The sequence below is a fragment of the Hyla sarda genome, chromosome 5 (genome assembly GCF_029499605.1).
Source record: "Hyla sarda isolate aHylSar1 chromosome 5, aHylSar1.hap1, whole genome shotgun sequence".
Taxonomy (NCBI): Eukaryota; Metazoa; Chordata; class Amphibia; order Anura; family Hylidae; genus Hyla; species Hyla sarda.
In genome coordinates, this window is record NC_079193.1 from 89101670 (window position 1) to 89120606 (window position 18937).

Genomic DNA, 18937 nt, shown 5'->3' on the forward strand with positions numbered 1-18937 from the left:
ACTTATCAGCTGCTATTTGCTCCAGAGGAAATTCTTTTCTTTTTGAATTTCCTTTAAGTCTGACCACATTGCTCTCTGCTGACACCTCTGTCCATTTTAGGAACTGTCCAGAGTAGAAGCAAATCCCCATAGCAAACCTATCCTGCTCCAGACAGTTCCTAAAATGGACAGAGGTGCCAGCAGAGAGTACTGTGGTCAGACAAAAAAGGAAATTCAAAAAGAACTACCTCTGTAGTATATAGCAGCTGATAAGTACTGAAAGGATTTACATTTTTAAATGGAAGTAGTTTACAAATCTGTTCAACTTTCTGGCACCAGCTGATTTGAACAAAACATGTTTTCCAGGGGAGTACCCCTTTGAGGGCTTGCTGGGACTTGCAGTGGTTTTGGACAATTTAGTGAAGGCCACACTGACTTGACAATAGATGACAGTGGCTGACTTGACTGGAGACAGACTAAGCTGTGACTTTAACTTACTTGTAGACTTGTAGCTTCCGGCTGCAGACTTGACTTGAGGACTCCTATGACTCTAGACACACTCTTAGGCTTGACTGCACCTCAGCAAAGACTTTTTAATGCTGGCGGTGCTTTCACTCTAGTGGTAGCATGAGACGGAGTCTACAACTCACACAAGTGGCTCAGGTAGTGCATCTCATCCAGGATGGCACATCAATGTGAGCTGTGACAAGAAGGTTTGCTTTGTCTGTCAGCGTAGTGTCCAGAGCATGGAGGCGCTACCAGGAGACAGGCCTACACCGTGCAGGATGTTTGCCATTTGCCGGAGAACACCAGGATTGGCAAATTCGCCACTGGCGCCCTGTGCTCTTCACAGATGAAAGCAGGTTCACACTGAGCACATGTGACAGACGTGACAGAGTCTGGAGATGCCGTGGAGAATCTTCTGCTGCCTGCAACATCCTCCAGCTTGACCGGTTTGGCGGTGGGTCAGGGTTCCTTCTAATGCAAGACAATGTTAGATCTCCTGTGGCTGGAGTGTGTCAGCAGTTCCTGCAAGAGGAAGGCATTGATGCTATGGACTGGCTCGCCCGTTCCCCAGACCTGAATCTGATTGAGCACATCTGGGACAACAAGTCTTGCTCCATGGGTACACATTAGAGAAGTGGAAGCCAAAGATGTCAACCATTATGGACATTTATCAACGGGTTTAGTCAGGTTTTCTTTACTAAAATTGTCGCAAAATTGTCGCAACTGCGACTACACGATTTTTTGTGCGACATTTTGACTGGAAAGCGAGAAAAGCAAGTTTTCCTAAAATTTACTATGTAGTAATAATTTTAAAATGGACTACGGGTAGTCAGGTATTTATTAACTGCGACAGTCGCAACTGCGCAAAAAAAAGTCGCAACAGCGTTAAAAATTGACTAAATTTACTCCAGCTCAAACATGGAGCAGAAAAAGCTACTACCAAAGTAAAAAAGGAAAAATTGCTTACGTGAAAGAAAATTATCAACAGGCTGAAACCAGTTCATAAATACGTCGCACATAAGCAAAAAAAAAGTAAGGAAAAAATTACTAAAAAAAAAGAATACATAAGCAAAGATTGATAAATGTCCCTCCATGTCCTTACATGTGGATCCACCATTTTAGATGCCCTGGAGCCTGTACCACACTAAATGGAGTTTAATGAAGCGATTCAAGCGATCTAATCGCTGCGATATTCGCATTCATTGCGAATCAAATTTTTTCTGAAATTTTTAATGAATTTAGATTCATCAGATTCTATTCGCTCATCCCTAGTGATGATGATGATAATAATAATATTAGTAATAATGCATGGGACTGACTGCATATACTTCATTTTAGTAAGAACTTTGATTTCCTATACTATAGCTTACTATATATATATATATATATATATATATATATATATATATATATATATATATATATATACCGTATTTATCGGCGTATAACACACACTTCAATTCAAGGCAAAAAGTCTGCCTGCATGTTATACGCCGATAAATCTTTTTGTCACTGATTTAAAGTGGCCGCAGCAGCGTCTGCTTGTTAAGGATTAGCAGCCTGGCCGAGGCCACTTTAAATCAGTGACCAGCGTGCGGCGCCAGCTTTGTTTTTTTTTATTTTCCTCCCCTTCCCCCCCCCCCTGGTTTTTATTGTATTGTTTTTTGTTTTTTTTATCTTCCTTACCTAGCCGCGCTCGGCAGGCCTGGTCCGGTGTTGGGTCTTGCCGGCTGCGGTCATAGAAGCAGGATGAGTGATGTCCTCTGCCGGCTGCACAGCATCTGGGACGTCACTCATCATTCGCTGCAGCCGCCGCTGGTCAGTTTGGTCGCAGAAACCGCAGTCATTAGAATAGTCCCAGCGGCAGCACCATTGAATGAGTGACGTTCCTGATTGTGCAGCGGAGCTAGCAATCAGGGACGTCACTCATTCAATGGTGCTGCCGCTGTGACTATTCTAATGGCTGCGGTTGCTGCGACCACACTGACCAGCGGCGGCTGCAGCGAATGATGAGTGACGTCCCAGACGCTGTGCAGCGTCACTCATCCTGCTTCACTGACCGCAGCCCGCAAGACCCGACACCGGACCTGGCCTGCCGAGCGTGGCTAGGTAAGGAAGATGGGGGGAAAAAAAAAATATATATATATATCAAAAATGGGGGGGGGGAGGGCATGAGGAGCAGAGGACATGATGAGAGCGGGGCATGATGAGCAGGGGGCCATGATGAGCAGGGGGCCATGATTAGCAGGGGGCCATGATGAGCAGGGGGGAATGATGAGACAGTGGGGGAATGATGAGAGGGTAAGGGGGGGTGTAAATGTGGCACAGGGGCTGATAAAAGGGGAGGAATGATGTGGCACTGGAAGGGGGGACCAAACTGAGGTTCAATGTGGATAAATGTAAAGTTATGCATCTGGGTACTAATAACCTGCATGCGTCGTATGTCTTAGGGGGGATTAAACTGGCAGAGTCACTGGTAGAGAAGGATCTGGGTGTACTTGTAGATCACAGACTACAGAATAGCATGCAATGTCAGGCTGCTGCTTCCAAAGCCAGCAGGATATTGTCATGTATCAAAAGAGGCATGGACTCAAGGGACAGGGACATAATACTCCCCCTTTATAAAGCATTGGTACGGCCTCACCTGGAATATGCTGTTCAATTTTGGTCGCTTGTACATAAAAGGGACACTGTGGAGCTGGAAAGGGTGCAGAGACGCACGACTAAACTAATATGGGGCATGGAACATCTTAGCTATGAGGAGCGATTAAAGGAGTTACAATTGTTTAGTCTTGAGAAGAGACGTTTAAGGGGGGATATGATAAACATATATAAGTATATAAATGGCCCATACAAAAAATATGGAGAAAAACTGTTCCAGGTTAAACCCCCCCAAAGGACGAGGGGGCACTCCCTCCGTCTGGAGAAGAAAAAGTTTAGTCTCAAGGGGCGACACGCCTTCTTTACCATGAGAACTGTGAACTTATGGAACAGTCTACCTCAGGAACTGGTCACAGCAGGAAAAATTAACAGCTTTAAAACAGGATTAGATACATTCCTGGAACAAAATAACATTAATGCTTATGAAGAAATATAAAATCTCATCCCTTCCCCAATATCGTGCCACACCCCTACCCTTCAATTCCCTGGTTGAACTTGATGGACATATGTCTTTTTTCGACCGTACTAACCATGCAACTATGTAACCTAAGTTCAGGCAAAATCAAAGTTAGAGGGATGATATGGCATTTAGTCTGTCATTTATCTTATATGTATTTTTTTTTTTAACTTAAATTTCTCTATTAAAATGGGGGGGGGAGGGTGTTATACACCAGTGCGTGTTATACGCCGATATATATATTGCAAGTGAGATTTGATAATGCCATTCTATTTTGAGAAATACATGACTACAGGATTCTCAGAGCAGAGCTGGTTTTTCTTGCTCTGAGGCCTATAATCTGCCAAATGTTTAACTCTAATAGCGATGTTAATGCCAGGTTCCTGGCACGGTAGAATGTTTACACAGCAAGCAATGTGCAGGTATATTCAGAGACAGATCACTTGACAAAACGAATGCTAGGTGGATGAATTACCCTTGTTATGTGTTACTTCACCCTATGTTAATAGTTTCCTGCAGTTTTTCATGTTCTTTTTCCGAATGACCTAAACCAGAAAAAAACACATATATAAGTGACCTGGGCTTTGTTTTTGATATTTGTGGCTGCAATTTAGTTTTGTTAGTTTTGTTAGAAATGCCTTTAGGAACATTTCCTTATAAACTGGTCAAGTTCTGTCTTAAATGGGCACTGTCAGATTCAAAAACTTTTTATATGTTGTACATCTTGGCAAAACATAGAATCATGGCTTTGTCCAGGCAATATAGCATGATTAAGGAGTAGTATAAAAAGAAGTAATTGAATACAATACCCAGAGAAATAAGGGACAACTTCCCCAAAAGACTTGCTCTGTACAGAACCATGTAAACACTTCTGTTTACAGTGTGATAACATTTTCATGCACCACCTTCCCTATGTGCAATGAAATAATTCACTTTTTCATATCAAGCACCTATTGTATTGTAATCACTTACTTCCTATATATCACATAATGTTAAGTGATGTTCCTTATCGATAGGATCAAATCCACACAAATAAATGCAATAAAGTAATAAAGGAAAGGGTATAAGCAAATATTAGTCCAAGGACATACTCCAATGCTATTCTTCTATTAATTTTAGCATGCATATGTAAAGGACATTTCCATATGGTATTAGAGATGAGCGAATTTTAGAAAAATTCGATTCAGCCGCTTCGGCGAATTTAAAAATAAAAAATAGATTTGATCTGAATAAATTCTCAGCAAATTTTTATTAGTAATGTATTTTAATAATGTGTTAAATAAAGTGTGTGTGTTTCACTTTTTTTTCCAAATTTTTTTTAGCTAGTACTACTGCTCCCAGCATGGAACAGACTCCATGTTGGGAGCAGTAGTACCTGCAGTTAAGAAGAGATCACAGCAGGTATCACTCGTGACACTGGCTGTGATTGTCCTGTATAATGTATAGATGCGGGAGGCTTTCTCGCATCTATATAGGACGATCGCATCGGGTGTCAGGAGTGATACCTGCTGTGATCTGTTCTTTACTGCAGAAACTACTGCTCCCAACATGGAGCACACTCTGCTCCATGCTGGGAGCTATAGCACCTGCAGTAATAGAAAGATCGCAGCAAGTGTCACTTCAGGCACCCGATGCGATCATCCTGTATAACAGGGGTGTCAAGCTCAAATTCATCGGGGGCCGCATCAGCAGTTTGGTCACCCTCAAAGGGCCGGTTGTATCTGTAGGACCCCTCCCCCCCCACATATCGTATATGCCGGCGTATAAGACGACTGGGTGTATAAGACGACCCCCAACTTTTACAGTTAAAATGTAAAATGAGTTTGGGATATACTCGCCATATAAGACTACCCCGCCTACCGCAATGTACAGTACCTTGTAGTTCCCCCCACATTAGGTTGGCAGCATGTTCCCCCACATTAGGTTGTCAGTATAGTTCCCCCCACATTAGGTAGGCAGTATAGTTCCCCCCACATTAGGTAGGCAGCATGTTCCCCCACATTAGGTTGGCAGTATAGTTCCCCCCAAATTAGGTTGGCAGTATAGTTCCCCCCCACATTAGGTTGGCAGTATAGTTCCCCCCACATTAGGTTGGCAGTATAGTTCCCCCCACATTAGTTGGCAGTATAGTTCCCCCCACATTAGGTAGGCAGTATAGTTCCCCCACATTAGGTAGGCAGCATGTTCCCCCACATTAGGTTGGCAGTATAGTTCCCCCACATTAGGTAGGCAGCATGTTCCCCCACACTAGTTGGCAGCATGTTCCCCCACATTAGGTTGGCAGTATAGTTCCCCCCACATTAGGTTGGCAGTATAGTTCCCCCCCCACATTAGGCTGGCAGTATAGTTCCCCCCACATTAGGTAGGCAGTATAGTTCCCCCGACATTAGGTAGGCAGCATGTTCCCCCACATTAGTAGGCAGCATGTTCCCCCACATTAGGTTGGCAGTATAGTTCCCCCCACATTAGGTAGGCAGTATAGTTTCCCCCACATTAGGTAGGCAGTATAGTTCCCCCCACATTAGATAGGCAGCATATTCCCCCACATTAGTTGGCAGCATGTTCCCCCACATTAGGTTGGCAGTATAGTTCCCCCCGCATTATGTAGGCAGCATGTTCCCCCACATTAGTTGCCAGCATGTTCCCCCACATTAGTTGGCAGTATAGTTCCCCCCACATTAGGTTGGCAGCATGTTCCCCCACATTAGGTTGGCAGTATAGTTCCCCCCACATTAGGTAGGCAGCATGTTCCCCCACATTAGTTGGCAGTATAGTTCCCCCACATTAGGTTGGCAGTATAGTTCCCCCACATTAGGTAGGCAGTATAGTTCCCTCCACATTAGGTAGGCAGTATAGTCCCCCCCACATTAGGTAGGCAGTATAGTTCCCCCCACATTAGGTAGGCAGCATGTTCCCCCACATTAGTTGGCAGCATAGTTCCCCCCACATTGGGTAGGCAGCATGTTCCCCCACATTAGTTGCCAGCATGTTCCCCCACATTAGTTGGCAGTATAGTTCCCCCACATTAGGTCGGCAGCATGTTCCCCCACATTAGTTGGCAGTATAGTTCCCCCCACATTAGGTTGGCAGACATACAGCCTCCTCCCCACAGACATACAGCCTCCAGCCATATACAGTGTATGGCTGGAGGCTGTATGTCTGTGTGCTGCCCCACTGTGATCCGGTCACCGCTCCTCCGGCCCGGGGTCACATCTACTGCTAGGGCCTATGGACCATAGCAGTAGGTGCCAGGACCAGTCGAGCGGTGACCGGAAGGCTGAAGAAGATAACGCGCCGCCGGTCACTTACCAGGGCCTGTGCGCGTCCTCCTGCGATGATCCTGCCGTCCTCCTGTTCCTCCCGCATCTCTATGGTTGTACGCACGGGACGTCACTGACGTACAACCATAGAGGCGGAGGACCAGGAGGACCAAAGGAGGATCGCCGCACATGCGTGAAGAGGCGGCTTTCTTTAAAAAAAAAAAAGCAAGATTAAAGGTGAAGGCTGGCAGCCAGTGGCGGGCCACACGACGAGGTCTGGCGGGCCGGATTCGGCCTGCGGGCCGGGTGTTTGACACCCCTGCTGTATAATGTATAGATGCGGGCGGCTGGCCACTCTTCTCTGGTACCACTGTAGTATGAGTATATGCCGTATATATATATATATATATATATATATATATATATATATACCTATTATTCATATTTCCCGCCAAGAGCTGTGATTGGCCAATCACAGCTCTCTGTGGGAAATATGAATAATTGATGTGAATTCTATTCACGTCACTGACCGGACGGAGTATAGTGCAATATAGTGCCGCTCTATCTCTGCAATAGAAAGGACAATCGCATCGGGTGTAAGGAGTGGCACCTGCTGTGATCTGTCTATTAGTACAGGTACTACAGCTCCCATCATGGAACAGTCTGTCCCATGCTTTGAGTAGTAGTACCAAAATTGTAAAAAATTGAGAAAAAAAAGTGAAACACACACACACTTTAATAAACATAAACTAAATATTAAAATATAGGAAAAAATATATATATATATAAAATATATAAAAACCAGTCCTCTAAAGCACTAGGGGTATGGAAAAAGAAAATGAGTGAATAGAATGTGGATCCAATTGTTTTAGTGAAAATAAAATTGTGTTTATTATGTAGAACAATATAGTATACAGCCAATCACCTGGCAGGGCCCTGGCAGGTGAAAGGCAATAAAATGTTAAAATATTAATAAAAAAAATAGCACAAAAATACAAAAGATAAATTACATTAATATCCGCTGCAAAGATAAAAAGTCTCTTTTCAATGATCACAAGTCTCCTTGAGAAGAAATAGAATCCATCAATGCTCTATGCTAAAAATCACAAATATAGCGCGGATGCCGGGAGTGTCACAAGTATCATATAGTCTTGCAGAGACTCAATAGTAACACTTATCAGGGGTAAATCAATTATATAAATATTAAAATACATTACTAATAAAAAAATTAATTATAAAAAATATATTATTTTTTCATTTAAATGGCCCCTTTCTAAATGTTTATTATTGTCAGCTACATTTTTTGGTCCCTGCTCACCCACATAAATTGATCCCTGTTTAAAAATTAACATTAAAAACATTTTTTTTTGTCTTTCAATTTTCGGGAGCAGGCAGGGACCAGAAAATGTTGTGCTCAATGTTAAAAATTGGGCTAAAAAAGTAAAGTGAAAATAGAATAATTATGATTTAGAATGAAAACTAGAAAAAAAATTATGAAATGCATTCCTAATTTTTTTTTATTTTCTGGTCCCTGCCCGCTCCCGAAAATTGAAAGATAAAAAAAAATTGTTAATGTTAATTTTTAAACAGGGATCAATTTATGTGGGCGGGCAGGGACCTAAAAATGTAGCCAACAATTTTAAAAATGTAGAAAACGGCCATTTAAATTAAAAAAATATATATTTTTTATAACTAATTAAAAATGTTTTTATTAGTAATGTATTTTAATATTGTGTTTAATTAAGTGTGTGTGTATGTGTGTTTCACTTTATTTTCTCTTTTTTACATTTTTTAGGTAGTACTACATCCAGCATGGAACAGACTGTTCCATGATGGGAGCTGTAGTACCTGTACTAATTAGATAGGTAAATAAGGTCTCCCAGACAAAGTTATAGAAAAATAGTAACTGTACAGGGAACCTTAAAACTTAGCTTTTATTATGCTAGTATAAAAACAGCAATAATGTGTCAAAAATCAAGAAAAAATTGCAAAAAACATAAAAAAAATTCAGATATTATCTGAAGTATTCTGAGGTTATAGAAGTATTCACAATCACTGTTGTTGAATTTTATATACTTACAGTATTTAAAATTAACCAACAGTGACTGTGAATGGTTGCATACATTTGGGGGACAAAGTAGTAGTTTAAAAACCCCTGCTGTGAGCCCTGAATGGCCCCTCGGTGCTGGCCATTCAGGGCTCCCGGCGGGGGATTTAAAAATGAAAGTTTACACAGTAGTGTATACATCACAGGGTAGCGGAGCATGCCGCTCCCTCCACTGCTTTGTAACTGCTGATCACATGGGGTCTCAGAAGTGAGACCCGGTGCAATCAATCCATATCCCCTGTACTACTACCCACAACATGGAACAGACTCTGTTTCATGATGGGGGTAGTAGTATAAACACTAACATAGCCTCCCCAGCTGCCGGCAGACTCCCTCAGCCAGGGAACTGCTACTCTACTCTACTACAAGTCTGTTCCATGATGGGAGTAGTATTAGTCCCTCAGCACTGCAGGAGTCTGCTGATGTCACCTCTTCTGAGCATACTCAGAAGTAATAACAGTTCAGAAACGGATATTTCAAACCGGGGCAAACGGATGACATTAAAGGTTCATCCGTTTACCATAGACTTCAATTTTAAATTTAGAATATCGGTTTCTATTCCGTTATTTTTGACAGGAGAAAAAATACTGCATGCAATGTCTTTTCTCCCATCAAAAAAAATGGAGCAGGAAGAAAACGGGTGCAAACGGGTGATAAAGGATTGTAAAAAAAATCCCATTGACATCAATGGGATTATTTAACAGCCGTTTGCAACCCATTTAAAAATTATCAAATGGATTGCAGAGCTGGCATTTATTAATGGAGGCAGAGGGCCGTGTGAATGAGCTCTTAATGTTAATTTTTAACAGGGATCAATTTATGTGGGCGGGCAGGAACCTAAAAATGTAGCCGACAATAATGAAAATGTAGAAAGGGGCCATTTAAATGTAAAAATAATATATTTTTTATACTAAATGTTTTACATTTTTATTAGTAATGTATTTTAATATTGTGTTTAATAAAGTGTGTGTGGTGCTACTACTCCCATTATGGAACAGATCAGAGCAGGTGTCACTCCTGACACCCAATGAGATTGTCCTATCTATTTCAGAAATTGAGCGGCTTTCTCTTGCGCTCACATATCTGCACTATACTCCGTCCGGTCAGTGATGTGAATAGAATTCACATCAATTATTCATATTTCCAGCAGAGAGCTGTGATTGGCCAGATGGTTCCAGCCACTCACAGCACTCGACGTGAAATATGAATAATAGGTATATGTATGGCATATACTAATACTACAGTGGGACCAGAGAAGAGCGGCCGGCCGGCCGCCCGCATCTATATATTATACAGGACAATTACATTGGGTGTCAGAAGTGACTCGCTCTGCGATCTGTCTATTAATGCAGGTACTACAGCTCCCAGCATGGAGCAGAGTGTGCTCTATGTTGGGAGCAGTAGTACCTGCAGTTAAGGACAGATCACAGCAGGCATCATTCCTGACACCTGCTGCAATCGTCCTATCTATTGTAGAGATGAAAGCGCAGGAGAATTATACAGGACGATTGCAGGGGTGTCGCTAATGAAGAAATTCATTATTTAGAATCGAGTCGAAGTTCGGATTCAGTCTGAATGAAATTTTTCATGAAATTCGGAATGAATTCAACATCATCAGATTCGATTCGCTCATCTCTATATGGTACCATACTGAAACAGGTGTAACCATACAATTACTGATGTAACAGACAACATGAGGATTTGTGGTTTTCAGTGATCTTCATTGAGTTTATTAGGAAGGGCTGTTTATTTGAAATAAACTTTATAAATTGCAAAAACTATCATTTATAACTATCACAAAATTCACAGTTACAGTTTTTGGCACAATATGGTAAAAAACATTTCCTTTGGCATTTTTCAATATGAAATCCTCACAGGAATTGCCACATGACAACAATTTTTATACTTTCATGATATATCAGTTAGATTGGACAAAAAAGGATGACAGGTAGTGTCCTTCTCTCTGTTTCTTGGTCAGAAAGGTGGCTATAGGACTGTAGGAAAAAAAACATTGGAGATATTCTGGGCAGAGGATCTGTGGACAGCAAGTGCCAGCAGAACAAGTTGGCGCTAGGACCCCTCCTACATGCACCATCTCTGTAGGTGGCAATGCATTTCTGAGTGGATTACACCCAAAGAATGAACATGTTCATTCTTATGTATTTGTAGCCAAAACCAGAAGTGGGTCCAAAACACAGAACAAGGCTACATAAAGTGGGGATCAAAAGTTTGGGCACCCCAGGTAAAAATTTGTATTAATGTGCATAACGAAGCCAAGGAAAGATGGAAAAATCTCCAAAAGGCATCAAATTACAGATTAGACATTCGTATAATATGTCAACAAAAGTTAGATTTTATTTCCATCATTTCCACTTTCAAGATAACAGAAAACAAAAAAAAAGTGGCGTCTGCAAAAGTTTGGGCACCCTGCAGAATTTAAAGCATGCACTGCCCCCTTTGCAAAGTTGAGACCTGCCAGTGTCATGGATTGTTCTCAATCATCATCTGGGAAGACCAGGTTATGTCAATCTCAAAGGTTTTAAATGCCCAGACTCATCTTACCTTGCCCCAACAATCAGCACCATGGGTTCTTCTAAGCAGTTGTCTAGAAATATGAAACTGAAAATAGTTGACGCTCACAAAGCTGGAGAACGCTATAAGAAGATAGCAAAACGTTTTCAGATGTCAATATCCTCTGTTCGGAATGTAATTAAGAAATGGCAGTTATCAGGAACAGTGGAAGTTAAAGGAAGATCTGGAAGTCCAAGAAAAATATCAGACAGAACAGCTTGAAGGATTGTGAGAAAAACTATCCAAAACCCACTTTTGACTGCACAATCCCTCCAGAAAGATCTGGCAGATACTCGAGTCATGGTACACTATTCCACTATAAAGAGATACTTGTACAAATATGGTCTTCATGGAAGAGTCATCAGAAGAAAACCTTTTCTACGTCCTCACCACAAAAATCAGCGTATGAACTTTGCAAATGAACATATAGACAAGCCTGATGCATTTTGGAAACAAGTTCTATGGGCCGCTGAGGTTAAAATTTTACTTTTTGGCCGGAATGAGCAAAGGTACATTTGGAGAAGAAGGGGAACAGAATTTAATTAAAAGAACCTCTGTCCAACTGTTAAGCATTGGGGTGGATCAATCATGCTTTGGGGTTGTATTGCAGCCAGTGGCACAAGGAACATCTCACGAGTAGAAGGAAAAATGGATTCAATAAAATTTCAGCAAATTTTGGATGCTAATTTGATGCCATCTGTGAAAAAGCAGAAGTTAAAGAGAGGATGGCTTCTACAAATGGATAATGATCCTAAACACACCTCAAAATCCACGGGGTATTACATCAAGAGGCGTAAACTGAAGGTTTTGCCATGGCCATCACAATCTCCTGACCTCAACATAATTGAAAATCTATGGCTAGACCTTAAAAGAGCAGTGCGTGACAGACAGCCCAGAAATCTCAAAGAACTGGAAGACTTTTGTAAGGAAGAATGGGCAAAGATACCGCAAACAAGAATTGAAAGACTCTTGGCTGGCTACAAAAAGTGTTTACAAGCTGGGATACTTGCCAAAGGGGGCAGTACAAGATATTAACTCTGCAGGGTGCCCAAACTTTTGCAGACGCCATTTTTTTGTTTTCTGTTATTTTGAAAGTGTAAATGATGGAAATAAAATCTAACTTTTGTTGACATATTATAAGAATGTCTAATCTGTAATTTGATGCTTTTGGAGATTTTTCCATCTTTCCTTGGCTTCTTTATGCACATTAATAAAGATTTTTACCTGGGGTGCCCACACTTTTGATCCCCTCCATATACTAACCAAAATCAGACTAAAAGCACTATTTGTGAAAGAGACTAGGGTTAGTTTTCCACAGTTTTTTTTTTCTGGCTTTTTTTTTTTTAACTTTAAAAATTTCCCATTGTTTTGCAGTGGCAGTTTCCACAAAAGAAAAAGCCGGGAAAAAACCCTGCGTGGAAACCTAGCCCTAGTCTCTTTCACAAATAGTGCTTTGGGAGGGATTTTTTTTCTCTAGTATGGATCAACTGACATCCACTTCAGAGGAGTTTTTGCCTTTCCCCGGATCAACATTGGAAAATAATATGTTGAACTTGATGAACCTATAAATAGATATAGTAGATTAAACATATTAATATACAGTTTCACTAGAAGATGTCCTAACAATTCTTGGAGAAATTAGTTATGCTTTGCTGGGTGTTGCCCGTTCAGCACCGAGTAACTAAGTAAACCAAGCATACAGCTGAAACCAAAAGCCAACTTGTGTATCTGTCTATATCTATATACGTGTGTTCCTTCAGAGAATTTACACAACACGCCCAACGCGCTTGTCTGATAAGAAAGGTCAGAGACAAATTGTGTTGTTTCTGCCTGACCACTATTTGTAGTGTTCAATATATTAGGGACTAAACTATGAAAGAAATGTCAATTTAAGGAAAACCTACACCAGTCAATTAATTCTGGCACAGCCTGGTCCAATGAGTGTCTGTCTAGATTTTGTTGGACTGGTCCCTAATGGTGTCCATTACTCACTGAAATTTTTTTTGTACAAATTGTTACTGAAGGAAAGTATGATGTTCACTGTATAGAAAAGTTTAAAGGGGTACTCCGGTGCTTACACATCTTATCCCCTATCCAAAGGATAGGGGTTAAGATGCCTGATCGCGGGAGTCCCGCAGCTGGGGACGCCCGGGATCATGCACGCGGCACCCCGTTTGTAATCAGTGCCCGGAGCGTGTTCGCTCCGGGTCTGATTACGGTCGACTGCAGGGCCAGCGGCGTGTGATGTCACGCTCCGCCCCTCAATGCAAGCCTACGGGAGGGGGCGTGATAGCTATCACGCCCCCTCATGTAGGCTTGCATTGAGGGGCGGAGCGTGACGTCACACGCCACTGGCCCTGCAGTCGACCGTAATCAACAAACGGGGTGCCGCGTGCATGATCCCGGGCGTCCCCAGCTGCGGGACTCCCGTGGTCAGGCATCTTATCCCCTATCCTTTAAATAGGGGATAAGATGTGTAAGCACCGGAGTACCCCATTAACACAAAGCTATATAATTAGAATATATACCTAGATAACCTCCCAAACATCAAATCAAATATTTTATTGTAAACAAATCAAATCCCCAACAGTATCCCATAAAAACACATAAACACAAAAGACATATTAAAAAACAATGGTGGTGAGAACAAGAGATATCACAATGGAAGATAAATGTATAGGAGTTAGGGTGCATTCACATTACGATTTTGCAACCGTATAGAAAACTGTATACACTGACCTACCATACAAAAACTTACACAACTAGATGTATCCGGTTGTGTATGTTTTTTTACGTGTACGGTTTTGTGCAATTTTTTCCCGTGCATAAAACCGTGGTTAACCAGTTTTGTGCATGGTTTACTGTTTTTACAGTTTACTCCACAGCCGCCCAGGACTCCTGCAGTGCTGTGGTACTACTACTACTACTTCCATCATGAAACAGACTGATTTCCATGAATGGAGTTGTAGTTTACCCGGCTGTGGGAGTCTGTGGGCGGCTGTGGACTCCATTCCATAATGGGGGTAGCAGTACATGCACTACTGTAGTCACCATAGCTGCCTGCAGCTGGGGGGAACTACTACTCTCATCATGGAAACAAGCCTGTTCCATGATGGTGGTAGTACTCCTGGCCGTGGGAGTCTGTGGGCGGCTGTCGAATGACTGTTTCTCAGATATAGAAACCATATACAGTATTTATAATGCAAAATTTTACATATGGCTTTGTCAGTTTTCTGTTTCCAGTTTTGGGGGAAAGAAAACTGATACAAAACAGTATTGCAATATCATGATGTGAATGTAGCCTTAACTGTATATACAGTATATGGAATAGGGAATATCTGTCAATAAATAATTGATAAAATAAATGAAACTGTATGTTACACTGCCGTAACTATATAAATAAATACAATGTTTACAAATTGATATATATATATATATATATATATATATATATATACCCCTATAGTACACGCACTGGATATATTGCAATCCCTAATAGATATAAACTGCAATGGCAATCTGACCTTTACCATATGCACTTAATATCTATTAGGGATTGCAATATATCCCAGGCAGCACTATTTATACCGTATATATCTCAATTTGTGAACATTTTACTTGGTTATTTAGAGCAGTGTTACATTAACAGATTCATTGATTTCATCAATTATTTATTAACAGTTTTTATAATACACAGTTACCTATCTATATCATTGTTTTTTAAATATGTTTTTTTGTGTTTATGTGTTTTTTATGGGATAGTGTTGGGGGATTTTGTTTAAATTTTGTTTAACAATAAAATATTTGATTATATATGATTTGATGTTTGTGTGATAATTATTGAGGTTTTCATTTTTACTATATACAGCATTATAGGGGTTCTATTAATGTAGATATTGTTATAAATAGAAACATGAAATACACATTCATCCAGTCTATAGTATATAGAAAGTTGAAACCTTTTAACAGCCAAATGGGATCAGGAAGGATTTTTTATTCATTTAGGTAAACTTGCTCCATACATTTTTTTTTTTTTTTTTACATCACCTGTATAAATTGGGTAAATTTCAATTACAAGTTAATCCATCTCCTTCTTCCTTTACACCCACATCATCTCACCTTATCCATGGCTGATTTTGATGTTTTATTTTTACAACCAGGATATGTAACTATATAACATAATCAATAAACTATATAGATACAAACAATTACCATTAAGTAGTGTCAAGTTTTTATGGTTATGGTTATTTTTTGGGAACATTGGGAAATATATAAAATGTTGAACATGGGAGTACATTATAAAAATAATAACCTTTATTTTCCACAGTTGTGAGATTTTGACATTTATAATTTGTTTATCCTTTATAATTCAGCTTTTATATGTAAAAGAAAATTTGAGGTTCATTCTCACTTTTATTACATACCTTGTGAAACAATAACATTTTGCCTATTATTATTTGTTTTCCTAATAGATATGTGACCATTCCCATTAAAGACATTTTTCATAAAATGTTTTCTGTATACTTGTGGAGTATAGCATAGCTCTGTATCTAACTCAAATGTTATTTATATTGCAGTTTTGGGCAGAAGGTTGATTAGGAGAAATCAAACATCTTCCTATCAACTTGGACCAAAGGATAAAGCGCCATGGCAGAGAGTGCTACAGGAAAGACTAGCACCAACAACTGGTGGAAGTCACTGACTGTTCGTAAAAAGCCTAAAGAGATTTCTGTCTATACTTCAGAAAGTTCTGAGGACAGATCATGGGGAATTGGTGGTGGATCTCTGAGTTCCTCCCCTGGATCTAGAGAAAATCAACACCCAAATTCAATGTCTGGTGGTGCAACAGAACTTAATAATGATGCCAAGTCAGATAAGTCAGCCAACACTGGTAGGAGGAACCTCAAGATTTCTCGTTCTGGAAGATTTAAGGAGAAGAGGAAAGTGCGCGCCACTCTGCCAGAGAGCACTAAGTTCTTTCAGGAGAACCCATCTTCACATTCAAATGATGAGAGACAATGAAGTCTTTGGAATCTCCAAGCTAAAGACTTATCAAACCTTGCATCAAAGGGCTGCTGATGGGCTAATTCTGCTATCTTTTCTATGTTTTCATTGGCACCAACACTTGGCATTATGTCACTGTGGTGAAATGCCTTTATTATTGGTACGTGAGTTAGTCCATTACACCATATAACAAGGACTTTTTAGATGGATGATATTGTGTATTTCAGAGACAAAGGGCAAAAAACCCTTTCCGTCCAAAGGTTTGTTTCAGTCAAAGTTAATTGCATTTATAAAATGTAATTGTATAATAGATTTATCTATGAAGAGATAAACTCTAGAAAAACAAGGACATTCATGGAAATTCATTGAAAATGAAAATTAAGTCCTGTACTTGATATATGGTGCTAAGATTTAGCATTAATTATTATTGCATTACTGATGATTGAGATGAACAGAGATCACAGTGTTCTTTAAAATGTGGAACTGCAACTCTCAGCATGCTGGCAGTAGTAGTTGTACAACAGCTAAGGAGCCCCAGGTAGAAAACCACTGCTTTTTCTCTTCTCTCATATCACCATTTAGCTGTATTAACATGTCTGCTCTAATAGCACTATGCTTTTCATGAAACCCAGCAATGAAGGTGATTGTTAGGCCCTGTTCACATTACAGCTTGGCCTTCTGTCAGGAGTATACATTGTCAGGACTTCTGACTTATATCTCTGATAAAGGCAGCTACGTAAGTTATGTTTAAGGTATACTGTAACATATGAGTCTCTGGGAAGCTCTGATGATGTCCATATACTGATATATTGATATATGTAACTGTCTAAATATTGGATGTTTATTTCGGAGCCTACCCAGGAAAGTCAAGTCTTCCTCCCAATGTCACCCAGCACTGTGGTACTGTTAACAACCACCAGACGCACATTTCTGTATGATGACTGTCTGTAGTACCACCATTTTGGAGGTAGTATAAAAATGGACAGCCTTCAAGAAGTACTAGTGACTGTGTCCATGAATGGATGGTAAAGCCACTGGAGATACCCAAGTCTCCTTACTCTGGCATCTGTTACCTATAGGCTAATTTGGTATTCATTTAATGGACACTTTTTTTTATAAGTATCCCAGAGCCTCTATCTGGCTGGTGGAAAGGCGTAGTCCATCAGCCAGATAGAGGCCAACTTTCTTTTGGTCGCCTTCTGACAATGAAACCCTATGAACACATTTATTATGTAATTCGGGAGGTTTACTGATCTACACGATAAACGTAGGGGCAAATGTATTGTGAACAGGGCCTAAATTTTAGAAATGTCAGCTTACTGTTAGAGATTTCATGATTGAAGCATTCATTATTTATTTTTTTAAAGAGGAGATTTCTATATCCAAATATTTTTTTACATTCTGATAAAATTACAATTTATTTCTGAAGGTGCATAAATAAATGATAAAACGTAGGCCTTTTTTGAGGAAGGCTAAAAGGATTTACTGCTTTGAAGAGTCGCTGAGCAGATTAATTTTGTTCTGATTTAGAACCTTTAATAAGAATTACTCTCTTCGAATGCAATTTGAACTGGAATATGTTCATAGTTTTCTAGTCGTGTAATAAGGGAAGGGCTGCTTTTGTATGTTTGAAAAACTTCTGATCAAATATTTTGTAATTGGCATTAGTTCATGGAGGAGAATGCTGAAATGCAATTGTTCTAATGAATATTAAAAAATGCTGACAATGAGCAGTGATTGATCACTTTATCATGAATGTTTTTGTTAAACCTTAAAGGAGTACTCTGGGAAAGTTTTTATTTTATTTTTTTTATAAACATTCCCATTTTGTCAAGTATATAAAAAATAAACATATACTTGCCTCTCCCCTGGTGCCTCCATTGTCTTGAGGTGAGCCGATAAATCCCCCCCCCCCCTTTTTAGGCCTGTTGAAAAAGATGGGATGAAAATTTATGAAGGGGAGCGGTTATCAGCAGAAGGGTCGTGGTCATTGGCCAGAGTGTGTGCGGAAAAGGTTTGCACATTCAGCAACAGTCTCCTCCCAGTGCAGTCAAGTAAAAACCATATTAGCAACATAGATGAATAAACGGCTGCACCAATTGTCATCCGGCAAGTAGCATTTGAATCAACATCACTCACACTATCTACTTGTATATTCAAGTTAGTTTCCCTTATATATAATATTTATCCGGCTTGTGCTGTATACTAGCTTAGTGTGCAGAGGTTTTTCTTTACTATAGATATAGAGCACCTCACATATTGGGAATTAAATTATGTATACTGTGTACAGCTCACACCTTACTGTCATTACTGTCAATGCTGTGGATTTCATGCTGTATGAAATCAGCAACAGATTTTGAAACCCATTCACTATAATGGGTAACAGTAGAG

General features: G+C 40.1%; 1 protein-coding gene across 1 annotated transcript in view; it reads left to right on the plus strand.

Moving 5' to 3' along the window:
- Nucleotides 1–18398, plus strand: part of PRR15 (proline rich 15) — a 41055-nt gene extending 22657 nt beyond the window's left edge. The window contains exon 2 of the mRNA XM_056519895.1: nt 16120–18398. Within this exon, the coding sequence (XP_056375870.1) occupies nt 16190–16564 (375 nt within the window). The 5' untranslated portion in view covers nt 16120–16189 and the 3' untranslated portion in view covers nt 16565–18398. The remainder of the gene's footprint in view (nt 1–16119) is intronic.
- Nucleotides 18399–18937: the final 539 nt, after the last annotated feature.